This window comes from Biomphalaria glabrata, chromosome 4, assembly GCF_947242115.1.
Source record: "Biomphalaria glabrata chromosome 4, xgBioGlab47.1, whole genome shotgun sequence".
NCBI classification, from domain to species: Eukaryota; Metazoa; Mollusca; class Gastropoda; family Planorbidae; genus Biomphalaria; species Biomphalaria glabrata.
In genome coordinates this window covers 45,596,847-45,614,593 of record NC_074714.1, presented here as the reverse complement: position 1 = coordinate 45,614,593, position 17,747 = coordinate 45,596,847, and the positions used below count along the sequence as shown (strand labels likewise).

The window sequence follows — 17,747 nt, the reverse complement described above, 5'->3', positions numbered from 1 at the left end:
TGTCATTTGTGGAGTTTCAAATGTTTCTCATCTCCCCAGAGCTCTACACAGCAACAACTAAAACAGTTTCTTTACACGGCATCATTGATTTGTATTTGAAACAAGTCTGGCCACAAAGCTCCGTGTAAGAAAGATCAGGAGGCGAGCTCGAATCAATACAGGACTAACTGGTGCCAGCTTTAAGGGCTCCTTCACCAAAGGGTAAAGGAATTCACATTCACACTAGTGTTATGGGCAGTCTACTAGTGATGATTCACATTCACACTAGTGTTATGGGCAGTCTCGTAGTGATGAATCACATTCACACTAGTGTTATGGGCAGTCTCAAAGTGATGATTCACATTCACACTAGTGTTATGGGCAGTCTACTAGTGATGATTCACATTCACACTAGTGTTATGGGCAGTCTCGTAGTGATGATTCACATTCACACTAGTGTTATGGGCAGTCTACTAGTGATGATTCCACATTCACACTAGTGTTATGGGCAGTCTCGTAGTGATGATTCACATTCACACTAGTGTTATGGGCAGTCTACTAGTGATGATTCACATTCACACTAGTGTTATGGGCAGTCTACTAGTGATGATTCACATTCACACTAGTGTTATGGGCAGTCTACTAGTGATGATTCACATTCACACTAGTGTTATGGGCAGTCTCAAAGTGATGATTCACATTCACACTAGTGTTATGGGCAGTCTAATAGTGATGATTCACATTCACACTAGTGTTATGGGCAGTCTACTAGTGATGATTCCACATTCACACTAGTGTTATGGGCAGTCTACTAGTGATGATTCCACATTCACACTAGTGTTATGGGCAGTCTACTAGTGATGATTCACATTCACACTAGTGTTATGGGCAGTCTCAAAGTGATGATTCACATTCACACTAGTGTTATGGGCAGTCTCAAAGTGATGATTCACATTCACACTAGTGTTATGGGCAGTCTCAAAGTGATGATTCACATTCACACTAGTGTTATGGGCAGTCTCATAGTAATGTTTGACATTCACACTAGTGTTATGGGCAGTCTCATAGTGATGATTCACATTCACACTAGTGTTATGGGCAGTCTACTAGTGATGATTCACATTCACACTAGTGTTATGGGCAGTCTCATAGTGATGATTCACATTCACACTAGTGTTATGGGCAGTCTCAAAGTGATGATTCACATTCACTCTAGTGTTATGGGCAGTCTAATAGTGATGATTCACATTCACACTAGTGTTATGGGCAGTCTACTAGTGATGATTCCACATTCACACTAGTGTTATGGGCAGTCTCAAAGTGATGATTCACATTCACACTAGTGTTATGGGCAGTCTCAAAGTGATGATTCACATTCACACTAGTGTTATGGGCAGTCTCAAAGTGATGATTCACATTCACACTAGTGTTATGGGCAGTCTACTAGTGATGATTCCACATTCACACTAGTGTTATGGGCAGTCTCGTAGTGATGAATCACATTCACACTAGTGTTATGGGCAGTCTCAAAGTGATGATTCACATTCACACTAGTGTTATGGGCAGTCTACTAGTGATGATTCACATTCACACTAGTGTTATGGGCAGTCTCGTAGTGATGATTCACATTCACACTAGTGTTATGGGCAGTCTACTAGTGATGATTCCACATTCACACTAGTGTTATGGGCAGTCTCGTAGTGATGATTCACATTCACACTAGTGTTATGGGCAGTCTACTAGTGATGATTCACATTCACACTAGTGTTATGGGCAGTCTACTAGTGATGATTCACATTCACACTAGTGTTATGGGCAGTCTACTAGTGATGATTCACATTCACACTAGTGTTATGGGCAGTCTCAAAGTGATGATTCACATTCACACTAGTGTTATGGGCAGTCTAATAGTGATGATTCACATTCACACTAGTGTTATGGGCAGTCTACTAGTGATGATTCCACATTCACACTAGTGTTATGGGCAGTCTACTAGTGATGATTCCACATTCACACTAGTGTTATGGGCAGTCTACTAGTGATGATTCACATTCACACTAGTGTTATGGGCAGTCTACTAGTGATGATTCACATTCACACTAGTGTTATGGGCAGTCTCAAAGTGATGATTCACATTCACACTAGTGTTATGGGCAGTCTCATAGTGATGATTGACATTCACACTAGTGTTATGGGCAGTCACGTAGTGATGATTCACATTCACACTAGTGTTATGGGCAGTCTCATAGTGATGATTCACATTCACACTAGTGTTATGGGCAGTCTCAAAGTGATGATTCACATTCACACTAGTGTTATGGGCAGTCTCATAGTGATGATTCACATTCACATAGTGTTATGGGCAGTCTCATAGTGATGATTCACATTCACACTAGTGTTATGGGCAGTCTCATAGTGATGACGTTTCACTTACGTGAGAATGTTGCGTGTGTGCGAGGGAAGGTCATTGACAGAACTGGTGAAGGCTATCATAGACATCAAAATTCGACCCTACAGTGTGGGTCTATCTGACAGTTGGGGGAAGTCTATTCTGGCTCAGGTCCTAATTAGCAACATCAGCGGGCCCATAAGCACACAGAGCATGTAACTATGTCAGCTCTGATCTGTGTTTAACTTACAGGAAGGTGGGGGAGACGAGGCCACCACCAAACAAGAGTGAATGTGCCATTGCTTGTCAGTAGCCATTGACAAGAAAGGGAAATTACAGTCCAGCTTATAGATCTACATTATGTTTCTTGTTGACAGTATCATTACAATAAGACGTTTCTTACTAAGTGTCACGCTGGTTTTGTCTGACTTGTGTTGAAGGGATTCTAAATGCCTGTCTAATGTCGAGCACTTGCGTGTTACGTATTTTGCTGGGACAGAATGAAGAAACACAGTACCAATTGTGTATACTGAATAATTAATTGCACACTATTGATTTGCAGAATAAAGTTAAATGAATTCTTTCAACGTAATGACACAATATAAATGAACTGAATAAATATATTCACGTTGAGAATAAGTAGAACGTGAATGTACAACCGACTCCTTAATCTGCTTATCTCACTTTATATATAATCCGCTAGATCTTTTCTCCAAGGTACTAGTTGTTTTGTTTGTTTGTTTGCTTAAACGAGGATCGGAGAATTAACAAACACTTTTGTACTAATCAAATTTCCAGAACTTTCCAAGAAAAAGAAATCTCGTAATACATGAATATGTCACCAAAATGTTTCCGTTGTTCTTCACAACAAGCGACGTGTCCTATTACGTGACAGTGAGAATTGTGTTTGTATCATTTATGCCAGACGGTGTACCACGTGATCAGCCAGCAATACATACTAAGACAAGACTATTCAGCTACAACTACTCTGAAATAAGTAGATACAAGAGTCGTGACTGCCTTGGCGATGCGAGACTTGGAAAACGTTTCTGGGAAAATAATTCAGACTGTTCACCTAGACTAGTACATAAAAAAACACGACATACTGAAAAAAAAAAAAAGCACAATAGTGAAACAACTCAACGGCAATACTAGGCAAACGTGTTCTAATTGAGCTCTGCATCACAAGAATAAAGGCTGTAGGCCCTCGCTAGTTCGTTTGTGAATAATTACAAGCTCCAGAAAAGAAATTATTCAAGATCAAGATGGCTACAAAGATTAAAGTCTATTTAACAGGCGGTCACAGTCAAATGAGAGATGTCATTAATGAGGAGGGTAACGGAATACGGTGTAGTTAGGTTCAATAACAAATGCTCGCAGCCTAATGGACTCATTCGACTGTGTTACACGTAATAATACAAATAATAAAAAGTTGAATATCAAATGTATTCGAACGTTTGTAACAAAAAAAAAGGGGGGGGGGAGTCAAAAGTACTATTGTAACGCATGCATCGCTTTAAGAAAATAGAAACTCAACATTACTTTCACAACATTTTTAAGTGCAACACTTCTATTACTTGTGTAGATTGATAGTTAGGCGGCCTCTTTTTTTTTTTTAATGTATTTCACATTTGACTAACATGATGCTTTCAGCAATGACACTACACTTGAAGCAAAAAAACAAAGACACCAATTGTCCTGCTGTTTGTTTGGGTTTTTTTTTTTTAACTTTCATTCAGTTTTGAACGTTGTAATCTTGGTTTTTTTTTTTGACATACAGGCATGCAACTTGAATGTTTTGTTAGACCCTTGGATGTTCCTGTAACGTCTGTCCAAACTTCCCCGCCAATGAAAGTGTCAGAAGTAAACAATGTATTACAGCCGCGCCACTGAGTCAATATTGAATGAAAATAATGTGTTCTTAAGCCTCTAGACTGTTAGATACAAATACCGCCATTAGGAGATCCTGTTGGTGACTGTGTATTCTCTTGGCCTAGAGGGCTAGCTTCATAGAGAACCTTTAACCCCTTAGCAATTAAAACCAATTACCGAAAAATACAATTTAATCTACATACTAGCAGTGGCGTAGCTAGCTTGAGATCCAGCCCCTCCCTGAAACGAGATAGTATCAAGGATGTGGTTTTTAAAATGTCTGTCTTAAAGTCAACACCCTAACCTTTACAGGTTGGTAATGTAATCCCCCTCCCTCACTAAGGTAACACTATAACATTCAATTAAGTTCCTAGCATTACCTTTTGGTTTTGTAGATTCTAAATGCTCAAATGTAAATGTATGGTTTTACCATCAAGTTTTCTTTTTAGCGACCCCAGCAAAGACAATGTGTTATGGTGATTTTGTTGTCTTTCCGACGTGTCTCTTTCATATCTACTACGAGTTTGTGCTTTCCCCTGTCTAAACCTTTATGTTATGATATGTCAGAAAATTGTGGATTCATGTGACCAATGTAGTGGCTCTACGTGACAAACTTTGTCATCTTCAGTTAGCCCCACTACTCTAATTACTCCTAGTAAAATCAGTAAATATGTAAGTTAGTTGTTAATGATTTTGTTTTATTAAAATACAAGGTTAAACAAATCTTGTAGAGTTATAATTATCTCTAAAACCCCAAACGTCCAGTGTAGTTCTATTCTCTAGCTTAGCTCTACTAAAGATGCACTGCCATGAGACATACCGATTAAGACAAGTGTAAACATCATTTCAGCCGAGTCAACACTTGGCTCGGCTACCATTGCAAGCACCTGTTTCTGCCTCGGACAAGACAAATGTTATCTCCCCTAACTACCCAATGTTTGAGCCGCGACTTGGCTAGTGGAAAGGAGAACCCGGTCAAACAATGTGTGGCATTAGATTCTCCTGTACATTTGTTATCGCTTTTCGAAGCCAACAGTTTACATACTAGAGCTACCTTTCACCGTGTACACAAGAACATTCAAGAGAATATTTCTAGACTATAATAACCATTTTATGGCAAACAAAAATAATGGTACATTCACTAAAATAAATCCATAGCAAATAATTCAATGATATGTACCATTAGACTGCTAGTTTAAATAAACAATTTAGGTTACAAGAGACATGGTAAACAGTCCATACTTATCCCATCACACCAACACTATAGAGATACATTAGTGGACAATATAATGGACTTTCTAGACTAAACGACTGACAAAATCTAAAAAAGGACATATTAGATCATGTCAAACTTTCATAGCAACTTTGTAGCTATAATACTAAACGTGATTTACTCAAAAATTTGTTTAAATTTTGTGTTGCTTAATTTCTTTTGATCCTCAATTAGTAAAAACTCCTTGGTTGAAACAAAGTTTCTAAAAGAACAAGCCAGAAACTACTTTCCAGCCTGTGAAGACAGGACACTTTCTTAAGGCATTGCTATCAGCATGGTGTAAATAAACAAACAAGCTTCTATCATCCAAACAGCCTGAAGCACACCTCGACCTTCCTTCTTTACACTAGCTTAACAACCCTCTGGTGTGCTGGTCTAATTGTAATGTGTCAATGACCTAACAATTTCTGGAGAGTCTAAAGGGGAAAGGCATTAAAAAAAAAAAGGCAACAAAAACTGGTTTAGAGCCTTCCTCTAATAAAATTTGATAGCTCTATCCATCTAGAAAGATTAAAGGTTTAAGCAAAATGCAAAGCAATCATTAAACTTAAAGCAATCAATTAGTTAATCTAATGACACATCCGTGTACTCTCCTGTCATACCAAGTCAATGTGTAAGAATTAAAGAAGTACTTTTTTATATGTCCTTTGGTTGAGATTAAAAGAAAATTATGTACAGAAGTTGCTAAGTAAAAATCTTATATGATATTGATAGATGTATTAGAATTGTTTCTTGTACTTGTTTATTTTGCTGATTTGTTTTTTTTTTTATGTATTTATCATGTAACCATAGGCAGGGAAAAAAACAACAAATATAAATTTAAAAAGACTTAAAAAAAAAAAAACATGGGTTATATAAAGAGAAGAACTGTATATTTATAGCCATATATATCAATATTGTATGGTTTATTTCCCTTAATCAATATCAAACATATTAATTACCACTAAAAAAATTAATTAATTAGTTATTTTTTATATTGATGCACCTTTTGTCTGGAACTATGAATAATTGTACAAATTTTCAACTCAATCTGAGAATGGGAAATGGGAGAAATAATGCACACAAAAATTGTGCCACACTCCGCCCACCAAGCCCCCTACTTTAAAAAAAAAATCATTCTTAACCCCTAACAAAAGAAAAAAAAAATGTGCAATTTATTACAATTTTAAAAAAAATTTTTAATATCTTGACATGTTGAAAATCTAGTCATAAGTTATTTTGAAAAGATCAACCATAATATAAAACTAATAGATTGCAATAATGATACCATTGGAACACAAATGAAATCAACATTTTATGTGTTGTTTTTTATTGTGAAATAAAAATATGGTTTTAATCAGTTGATTTTATAACCCTGATAGTACACACAGACAACACAGTATATAATATTAAAACTACATATAAGTATTTGTCTCTACTTAAGTGTGTTACTTTCCACCCAAGTTCCAACCCCAAAATATAAACGAGATCCAATATTTGAATATATAATCAAAATTAAGAGTGACTCATTGAAAAGATAAGTGGTTTAATCTTTCAAGTGTGTGTGTGTGTAGGTAGGTGGGTTAAAACATTTTCTAACTAAAGTATGAAATGTTACAATCACCTATATCAATACAGTTTTATATGGAGGAAATGCTTGACTTCAACATAATGTTGCAAGCTATAGACATTGAAATACAAAAACAAAATGTACATACATCTATAGGTACAGAAACAATCATTACATTTTATTCAAAGACTTTTTTAAAAATACACTTACGGCTCTGTCAGGATGTCCGAACTGAATTTTTAACTGTCCCATTGCTTTGATGATAGCTATCATAGATTGGATGGCATTACTATACACCACAGGTTTATACTGTAAGCATTCTTCTTGTGAGTATCCTTTTTCATGAATTATTCTAAATGAAAACAGGCAAAGAAGTTTTAATAATACTGAATTAGTAGGACAAATCAAATATATAAAAAGGGCCCAAATACTTGACAAGTACTACATTTAATGGACTAAATATGAGGACCAATACCAGGAAACTTTTGCTTCACAGTTGAAGCACCAATAGCCAATGAAAATTATTTAAAAAATTCTGGAGAAAACATACAACTATTAACTCTGTATTCCAATGCTCTCTTTAACCCTTTAGAACAACTAAGAACAGAGCACAAAGATAAGTTATAACAGTGCCCTGGTTTCCCTAGCACAAAGTGCAGATCTAATTATTAAATTGAATTAGTCTCTCAGGGCCTGCCAGAGATGATCAGCCTATGTATCTGTTAAGCTATTTGCAAACTTTCTAAAAACTACCCGTAGTCGAAAAATGGTTTATGATTTGTCGTAATATAGTTGGTAAATATAAAAAGATAAATAACTAGAATATATTCAGCATATATATATATATATATATATATATATATATATATATATATATATATATATTAATGAAAAAAAAAAAACAATAATTAGAAAGACAGTGTTCTTTCTTACAAATGTGAGTAATACAGCATGAATTTCTAAAAACAGATAGAGTAAAAAGAAAAAGGGAAAAAGGATATACACATTTTAATGCTACCAGTATTTTATATGTCAAGTAAATTAACTATATTTGCACTTACTTCATTTGTTTAACAATAGTACTTTTTCCTGATTCACCAGCCCCTGTAAACAGAAAAAACATATAATGTAGTTCATTATTAATAAGTGTATAAAAATAAATGAGGAAAAAAAATGAATATTTCAAAAATCAAGTAAGTAAGACATAGAGTTTGTTTTTTTTTTCTTTTCTATATACACTAACAAAGCTCAGAAATTCTGATGGAGAGAATAAAAGTCGTACACAAGTATACATTTTATAATTCTAGAAAAGTTGATGGTATTGGCTGGTTTGACTTTAGTTTTCATAATTTTAATTTAAAAAAATAGTTTAGCTTGAATTGAGGTTGTCTCAAAGTTAAACCATCTCAATTTGATAAGAAAAAGTGTTTGCTGTACAATGTTTTACATGTTTCGAATGTTCCTTCAGAACTCAAGATAATCTAATTCCTAACCCAAACCTCCCGTAGCACAAAAGAGGATTGCAGTGAACAAGGTATGAGACCAGGGCTATCCAAATGTCAAGAAATATCAAAGTCTAATTATGATTTTAACCAAATGTAACTGATGCTTAAGGCCAGGAGATTACAATAGTTTTAACAGTGATGGAAACAGGTTCACAAGCATTTTAGGAAACTTTCTACACCTGCGTTTTTGAACTGCTATGTCACTGCGACATAAATAAGAAGTTATGGAATTCTTTTTAAATTAAGTAGAAATTAATTATATTTAGTATTTTCTTTAAATAATGTTACAAATAAATTATACAACATGAGCTTTACTGCACACGAAATGCATACAAGGCACTATTGTTTGTACATTTAATAAATTTAATTTAGATAAGAAAACTTTTGACAACTTCTCTTGCGCAGTCTGAACATTCAATAATAGATTAATGCTTTAATGGTGTTGGAACAACTTCTCTCTTTAAAAACTAGATAGAATAATTATGTTTTAAAATCTAAATATGCTTGAGTTTTGAAAATGCTGCAAAAGTATATATATATTAGCTACACTTCTGTTTGTTTCACTAGTCAATAAACTGTACATGAAATAAAAGAAACTTTACTCTGGGTCCACTAAAATGCTTTTAAAAGGCAACTGTGAGAAAGTTTTTGAATCTCTGCTGAGTTTTTAAGCAAGAGCAACCAAACATAAGAAATGACGAGAAATGCTTTAGACCGAAGGTAGGTTCTCAAGCTTTTCTGACTTGGACACCCCTAAACTTGCCCACGCAAATGTACAGGGCCAGCTGATTGCTCCAATTGTGACCTGCAATTTACATTAAGCATATCACAATCACTCATGGCTCTTGTCACTGGCTTTTAAAGATATAGGACTTAGGGTTAACATACGATTGACAAGTTTTATTGACCAACTGGCGCATATTGTGTTAGGGTTGCGTCCTATGTATGTTGTATAACAAATGTTGCTATAAATATCCAATTAATAGAAATAGTTGTCATTGTAAAAATAAATTAGAAGAGGGGACCTCGCAAGCATCCATTAAATTGGGTTTCCCCATTTGTAACGCCGGCCCTGGCACAATATCTGTAACAAATGTGAAACAACATTTTGTTGAAGGAGTGTTTATTATAACTTTTGTTTAAAATAAAATTAAAAAAAATGAATAACTTGGATGAAGCTGATGAGATTTTATGAGTGCATTTATGTCAAGATCGGGTTAGGGTATAAATTTGGAATATGTTTTTGTTTGTCCATGCACTGAAGGGTTCATCATTGAATAGTATGTAATATGTGAGGGGCAAGTTGATTATTATTCAAATTATCCGATCTGAATAACCAGCTTTTTTCTAAGAATTGTATACAATTTTTTTTAGCTTTCTGCGAACTCCACTTAGTCATCTTGGGGACCCGACCACAATTTGAAAAACACTGCTTTAGATAGAGTGCACAACAACAAAATTGCATATTAAGCATATTGTGTCACACACTTTCTCGCAAGCAAACATGGCTGTTATTTGCAAGAGATGGATCTCCAGGCCTAAGGCAATGTCACAATGGGCTGTTAAAACATTAGGCATTATTATTATTATTTATTATATATCATTATTATATTATTTATATATTTAACTATATTATTTCAACTACATCTAGCATCTACATTTAAGTCAATCCCCTACTAATCATTAAAAAAAAATGTTTTTTTTTCATCTGAAAAATTAGATCAGAAAATGTTCAGAGCCTGCTCATCACTGTGAGAGATTAATTGGAAGTGTGAGAGATGGGGAATACACTCAAAATTATTGAATAATAAATAGATATTCTATAAAATGACTTTGTTAGTGAAATCCAAAACATGATCGGCAGAGCATTTTTTATTTATTTTAATTTTGTTATTTTTTTTTTTAATTTAAATACTTTTTTTTTTCTGCAATAGCTTTCTTTCCTTTAAGGTGTCTTTGTTAAGGTAATGGTAGCATTATTAGATAAAACTGTATTTTAATCTTTACAAAGTACAACTTTAAGTTTAGGAAATATACTAATCACTAAATAGGCCTATGATTTTAACCTGTGATGGTTGGAACATCACTGAGAGAAGTGCATAGATATATAGATTTTCTATAGCCCACTCTAGCAAATTATTGTAGAAAAAAAAAAGAAAAAAGGGTAGCTCAGACACTAGAAAGCAATAATAACCTAAAGAAAAAAGAAATAGTTATAGATAACAACATGAACAAGTAATACAGCAAAAATATAGCAAAGATACATATATTGCTTTTAAGAGAAATAAACTCCTTTTTCAATAGAATGAGAAATCTAAACAAAAAAAATTGGGCCAAGATCTAACTAATAAGCTACTTGTGGATTAAGCTTTAAAATATTTAAATGGTTAAGTCCAATTTAAAATTCTAGCTTTTCTAAAGAAAGTATTATAGTTAAAGCTTTAAAGAGACCAATGAGAATACTTTGTACAGATATAAATTGCAAACATTAGTACATAAATTACTAGGACTAGTTAAGTTCTATAGTCCATAAATGTTCATCTTTTTGAAATTCCCTCTCTTGTCTGCCAGTGGTAGGATAAACATTCTAAATAAAAGAATGATGATTCATAGGCTTTAATAAATGCAGGGTCTACTAGACTTGAATACTGTTTAAACAGTAGAGTGACAGAGTGTTCTTGGTTTCAACCAATCAAATCTTTAGATTCTTTTTATAACATTTGAAACAGCTACCTGGGTTAACTGGATAAAAAATACATCTAGACTAGATTCTACTAGACATATATACTTTTCATTTGGATATTGAAAAAAAAAAAAAAAAAAAAAAAAAAACAAGGTCAAAAAGTTGACTTTACAATATAGACTAGAATAAATTATAAATTATCTGATTCAGTGATAACTAAACTAAAATTTAAAAAAAAACTTTTAAAATCTAGATCTAGCCTTAATGTCATGCTCCAACTCCAAAGTGAATTGTTATTCATAAAGACAATAAGATCTAAATCTATAATCCAGAGTTTACATTGACATTGCCAACCCAATTTTTATACCCTAGATTAGGCTAGATCAAGAGTAAACAGTATGAGTATCTAAAATTAGAAGAAAAGTAGATCTAGCAGTTGTCATTTAATAATAGATATAAATTAATGTATCTTATCAAAGATTCACTAGTTTGACTAGATCTAGCTAGAACTTTAATAGCAATCTATCTAGATCTCGAACAGCGGTTCTCAACCTTTTAGCCTCGGCGACCCCTTTTTACAATCTCCCACTCTGCCGCGACCCCCCACCCCATACACATACATACAGCAATAGAAGAATGGACAAAAACAATTCATTTTTTCGATGGTCTTATTCTAAGATATAGAGCTAGATCTAGACTACCGATTTCACTAGATTCAGCTGGATTTTAGAATTTAGATATATAAATAGATCTAGGTCTAAATTCTAAATCTAGATCTATATTTAATTTATATCTAGATCTAGAATTCTAGATTCAGCTAGATTTTAGAATTTAGATCTAGATATATTCAGTAAACTGGCTATACTTATAGTAGACTAGACATCTATAATACTAGTTACTAGACTAGATTATATAGACATAGAGAGGAGAGTCATAGAGTCTAGTGAAGTGTTTTAAAAACTTTCAGAGACAGTCACAGAGTAATGATCAGTCAGTGAATTCCAAAGAACTTGGACTTGACTGAAGATGAATTGTTAAGTCAGTGTAACACTAACTAACTAAGATTCTAGTGCATACACTATTATTAGTGAATGGAGCTTTAGTTTATGATCAGAAGTCATAATGTCAATAATGATGGGGTTAGTTAGTACTGTGAGTTAGTTAGACTTAGACTTACTGAAGTTACTCAACTATCATTATATTTAACTAACTAGATCTATGACAGTCTTGAGTCTATCATAATCATAGTCTATGATACTATCTAGATTCTAGATCTACTAGATCTAGATAGATTCTAGAAGTAGAATTTAACTAGACTCTAGATTGACTAGATTTTTTTAGATCTAGATCTAGATATCTAGAGTCTAGATCTAGAGTCTAGACTCTAGTATAAATTCTATATCTAGCAGGGAGACACTACTCTATAATGACTAGACTAATCTAGATTTAGATTCTTAGAGATCTCTATAGATCTAGATATCTAAATCTAGATCTGTAGCCTGAGTAACAGGTAAAAAAAAAATTAAATCTTACCAAGCAGCAGCAATTTAACTTCTCGCGCTGCCTTCTCTCCGTCCATACGCAGGGATTTGTCAATTTGTTTTGATCGCTCCACTGCAGCTTTATCCTCTTGGCTGGTTACGCACCCCATTTTAGGAGAATTGGTACACAGTTTGGCTTTTTACAAAACAAAATTATTAAAAAATAAATCCTAGTTTGAATATTTTAAATAAAAACAAATTCGTATGCACATTCATTCAGACTTTCAGAAAAAAAATCCACAGACATTGAAACTGTTTATGCGTCGGCTTCTCTGTTCCTCTTAGCATTTGAAACAAATGCCCGGATGAAGTTTTCTGCACTTGCGCAGAAGTTCAGTTAGGCTTACGAATTTTTAAATGGCTTTGAATTTTGAGTTTGAATGCAACTGAAGTTTACTCCTAGATTCCAAAATGATACTTTTGAAATTTAATTCAATAGTTCTAGATCTAATGGCTTAAAATTTAAAGAAAATGAATAGAGGTCTAGATCTATAACACGCTTACCACAACAGTAGGACCACGACATTCCTGGCATTGCGATCGATGTAGAACAATTTCGAAGGAAGATAACTCACTCTTTTAGCAACATACAATTTGATAATATTAGTTTTGTCCCCTTGAATTTCAAATTTGCAAAAAAAAGTAACCTGTTTTAATATTATAGGTATAAAACAAATTTTAACTTTAAAAAAAGAAAGATTAAACCCTTTTTCCTAACAAGGCCGGCCTAACTGCAACCTGTGTGACTTTCATAGGCCCCATGCTAATTCTAAGTGTAAATTATTAAGTTAAAACATAACTTATAACATGGTTCCTGCTGCATCCTGATTTTCCAGGAGCTCCTAGATCTAGAAATCTCCTGGAATTTTTAAAATCTACTGAAAAATTAACAAAAAAAAATCTCCTGAAATAGACTAAATTGTCATTTTTAAGGCATATGCTACCAAATACGGCCAAAACAAAAAGTATAGCTGTCCACTAATGAAAGATACATTACTTCCCCAAACTACTTTGTTGCACTCATTGTCACGTCCCTAGTGTCACCTCATTGTTCACAAAATGAGGACAGTTTTACCTAGCTCAAATTAGGTCACACGTTACCACGCTAGCTTAGATGCCAGAAAGACGACGATTAAAACTTAGTTCAAGTCTACAGAAGGGAAACATAATTAACGTAGGTTAAATTACAAAAACAAAAGGAAAATTAAATGTAAACGGGTCAAGGAGTCAAGGATGGGTATTGAGATGTCACGGTTCTTTATTCTAAGGAAATATATAAAGGAGAAGAAGTAGCTTGGGACGATAGAGAGAGAGAGAGAGAGAGAGAGATAGAAAGTTAAACTTAGAATTCGCTAATTTAGAAATAAATAGTTACTCATTTTATTGATAATTTTTACTGAATCCTGTATCTGCTTTATATATCTGTGTAGGTATTGTTTCAAGTTAATTGTTTTTTTTTTATTCTTGTGTTGCCATGTAAACGAAAATATTGTGAAAAATTTCAGCTTGATCCGAGAATGGGTGTTGGAGAAATAACGTGTACAAACTTTTCTACCTGACAGACAGTGTGAGTTGATATAAGTTTTCTGTAGCATTTACTGTCAAAGGCTTGAATTCTTCTTTCAGCCTCAGCACTCGTCCACTTTCATGAGACCACTAGCGAAGAATACTTTTTGAATTTTATTTGGAAACTCTTCCAAATTTTCCACAGTTTACTCATGACGGCGGATGCCAAGCTCAGACGGAGGTTTTATCTCTTTTAGTGATCCTCCATTAAGTTTGTCCCTAGGTGTTCAAAAGAAACAACTTTTAATGTTTGGCCATCCAGCTCTAGGGAACAAACACCACAAACAAGTTTTTTTGCTTTTTGTTTTCAACACCGTTTTGCATGTCAAGTGCTCGAGTTGCAGCATTCTATTGGTCAATAAGATCGTATACCTTTTCTGCATTCTCTTAAATGATGTCTACTTCATCTGCAAACCTGCGATTGGAAATAGAACGCCCATTTATGGTCAATCTAGGAGTAAATCCTTCGAGAGTTTTTGAAAATGCATCATTGCCGCACTCCTAAGGATGTCCTTTAGAAGACTTTCTCAAATTCGATTGTTCAGGAACACTATACTTTTGGGATTGTGGTCAACGGCTTCAATAACATCGATATTGTTCTTATCTATGTTGAACTCCCTCATCAGTTGCCACATTCCGAACCCGAATTCCATCTCGAGGACTCAAGCCTCCTCAACGGGATTAATTTAACTAATACCACCACATCAATCAGGTACTATTTCTTTCCCTTGTTCAGTACTGTCACAGTCTTAGTTGACATTGCATGATCTAAAGTTCACGTCAAGTTAATAGTTTAAAAGACACGTGGAATTCCTGATGTAGAAAACAGGAAGTAGAATGAAAAGTTGACTTAGAGGTCAGTCAAGTCAAGTCAAGTCAGTAAGGTCTTGCTCCCGGTACAGGAAGGTTGGACGTTTCCTCCTGGACTGGTGGATATGTATGCATATAGCATGAGAGTCGAAGGACTAGTCATTGTTGATTAATAATATTTGAGAGTTGATTTCATAATGTGCTTATTGGATATTAAGGTATTATTCGTATTTCAATGGATATCTATAGTTGAAGCTCCAGTGTCACTAGTAGTAATTGTTCTTATTGTTACCCGCTGAGATGCGGACGTGATTTGTTGTTAACGTATTGGATACTTTTGATACCGCTGTTATGCGGATAGGATTATTATTTCTTGACTTGTAGCACTAACAAGGAGTGCAGTATATTATTATTATGTTGTAAATAAACTTAATGTTGTCTGCTGAACGGACTTGAGTCAGTCGTATAGTGTTTGTCTCGTCACGTGTCTAGAGTACTTCAAGAAGTAAGAACCCAGTATTACACCATTCAACGTTCATTTACAAGTACCGAACAAAATAATTAATGACCAATATTTATTTAAATAATTAGTTATTTTTTTTTATTGATTCTTGTTTTATCAGGTACAAGGAATTACAACGAATAATAATAACTGTGTAAAATTTCAACTTGATCCGAGATTGGGTGAGGAAGAAATTACAAATAACGTGTACACACTTTTTTACTAGACAGACAAACAGCGGGAGTTGAAGGAAGCTTTATAAAAATCGTCAAAACATGTTGATTCGTTTTTTTATACGGTATTTTATTTCATGAATCACAAAGATTCTAATAGCAAATAGACCACTAAAACTCTACTTGGATTTCTGCTTTACAAAGTATACAGTTAAACAAATCTGATACATCTATATCCCTGAGATAATATTATTAATAATACAATCTTCAAATAACAACCACAGAATGCCTTATAGGCTACATTGCAGTGGGTATGTACATTTACAGACATTTTCAAATACCGTGCATATAAAATTTAAAGACTGTTGCATCAAATGTGTCACTTAATGTTGGACACAAAACGTTGTTAAAAAATATACCCGTATGTGGTTCAAAACAAGGCATGATGGTATGAAAAGAGTCCCTGAGTATTTTAAAGTTATTTGTATATTGTTTTGAGATTCTTAAAAAATGCAAAAGAGAAATGTTACAGATACAGTAGGCCTACCGTAATACACATGCATAAGTTCACACCAAATAATATCAATTACAAAAACACAGTAAGAAAATATAGCAATTTACGTTTAGGAGAAATGCAAATACTTCACACACACGCATAAACTGACCCCTCCTTTTGCTTTAAATGATAACTTCATAACCTTTTTATTGATGTTCTTTTAGAACAAGCAATCATCGCATCATTCTTATAGTCGAGCGTTTCAATGAGTCCTACAAGCATCGTGCTGTTTTACAAGATGTGATAGAAAGCTTTTCGCAAATTGCGGTGCTCAGGTGCGAATCTGTCTAAAATGGTTCCCTAGTGAGCGCCTAGGAGATAGAAAAAGACCCAGTGTACGAAATGCCATGCGAATCCGTAAGACAGTTAATGATATCCCTTGATCTATCAATCAATCAGTCAGTGGTATTTTGCGCTTATAATACAGATGATCATGGTTCTTTATTAAATGCATCTAATTCTCATAAAAGTAAAATAAACCGTAAGCTGCATTAAACATCTTTGTAATATGCTCTGTAAATGATAAGCCTGCCTACAATAAACCATAAACTATACATCTGTAAATGAAAAGCCTGCCTACAATAAACAAACTATATACCTGTCAATGATAAGCCTGCCTACAATAAAACCATATAGCTGTCAAGGATATACCTGCCTACATTAAACTATATAGCTGTCAATGATAAGCCTGCCTACAATAAACTATATGGCTGTTAATGATAAGCCTGCCTACAATAAACTATATAGCTGTCAATGATAAGCCTGCCTACAATAAACCATAAACTATATAGCTGTCAATGATAAGCCTGCCAACAATAAACCATAAACTATATAGCTATCAATGATAGCCTGCCTACAATAAACTATATAGCTGTCAATGATAAGCCTGCCTACAATAAACTATATAGCTGTCAATGATAAGCCAGTCTACAATAAACCATAAACTATATAGCTGTCAATGATAGGCCTGTCTACAATGAACCATAAACTATATAGCTATCAATGATAAGCCTGCCTACAATTAACCATAAACTATATAGCTGTCAATGATAGGCCTGCCTACAATTTACCATAAACTATATAGCTATCAATGATAAGCCTGCCTACAATAAACTATATAGCTGTTTATGATAAGCCTGCCTACAATAAACTATATAGCTGTTAATGATAAGCCTGCCTACAATAAACTATATAGCTGTTTATGATAAGCCCGCCTACAATAAACTATATAGCTGTTAATGATAAGCCTGCCTACAATAAACCATAAACTATATAGCTGTCAATGATAAGCCTGCCTACAATAAACAATAAAAACTATATAGCTGTCAATGATAAGCCTGCCTACAATA

General features: G+C 34.0%; 1 protein-coding gene across 1 annotated transcript in view; it reads right to left on the bottom strand.

Moving 5' to 3' along the window:
- LOC106070347 (guanine nucleotide-binding protein G(i) subunit alpha) overlaps window positions 1-13,372 on the bottom strand; it is a 39,726-nt gene extending 26,354 nt beyond the window's left edge. Inside the window, exons 1-4 of the mRNA XM_056025751.1 lie at window positions 13,296-13,372; window positions 12,784-12,927; window positions 8,124-8,166; window positions 7,273-7,414 (exon numbers count right to left, since the gene is read on the bottom strand). Coding sequence (XP_055881726.1) covers window positions 7,273-7,414; window positions 8,124-8,166; window positions 12,784-12,927; window positions 13,296-13,326 — 360 coding nt within the window. The 5' untranslated portion in view covers window positions 13,327-13,372. The remainder of the gene's footprint in view (window positions 1-7,272; window positions 7,415-8,123; window positions 8,167-12,783; window positions 12,928-13,295) is intronic.
- Between the last annotated feature and the right edge of the window lie 4,375 nt (window positions 13,373-17,747).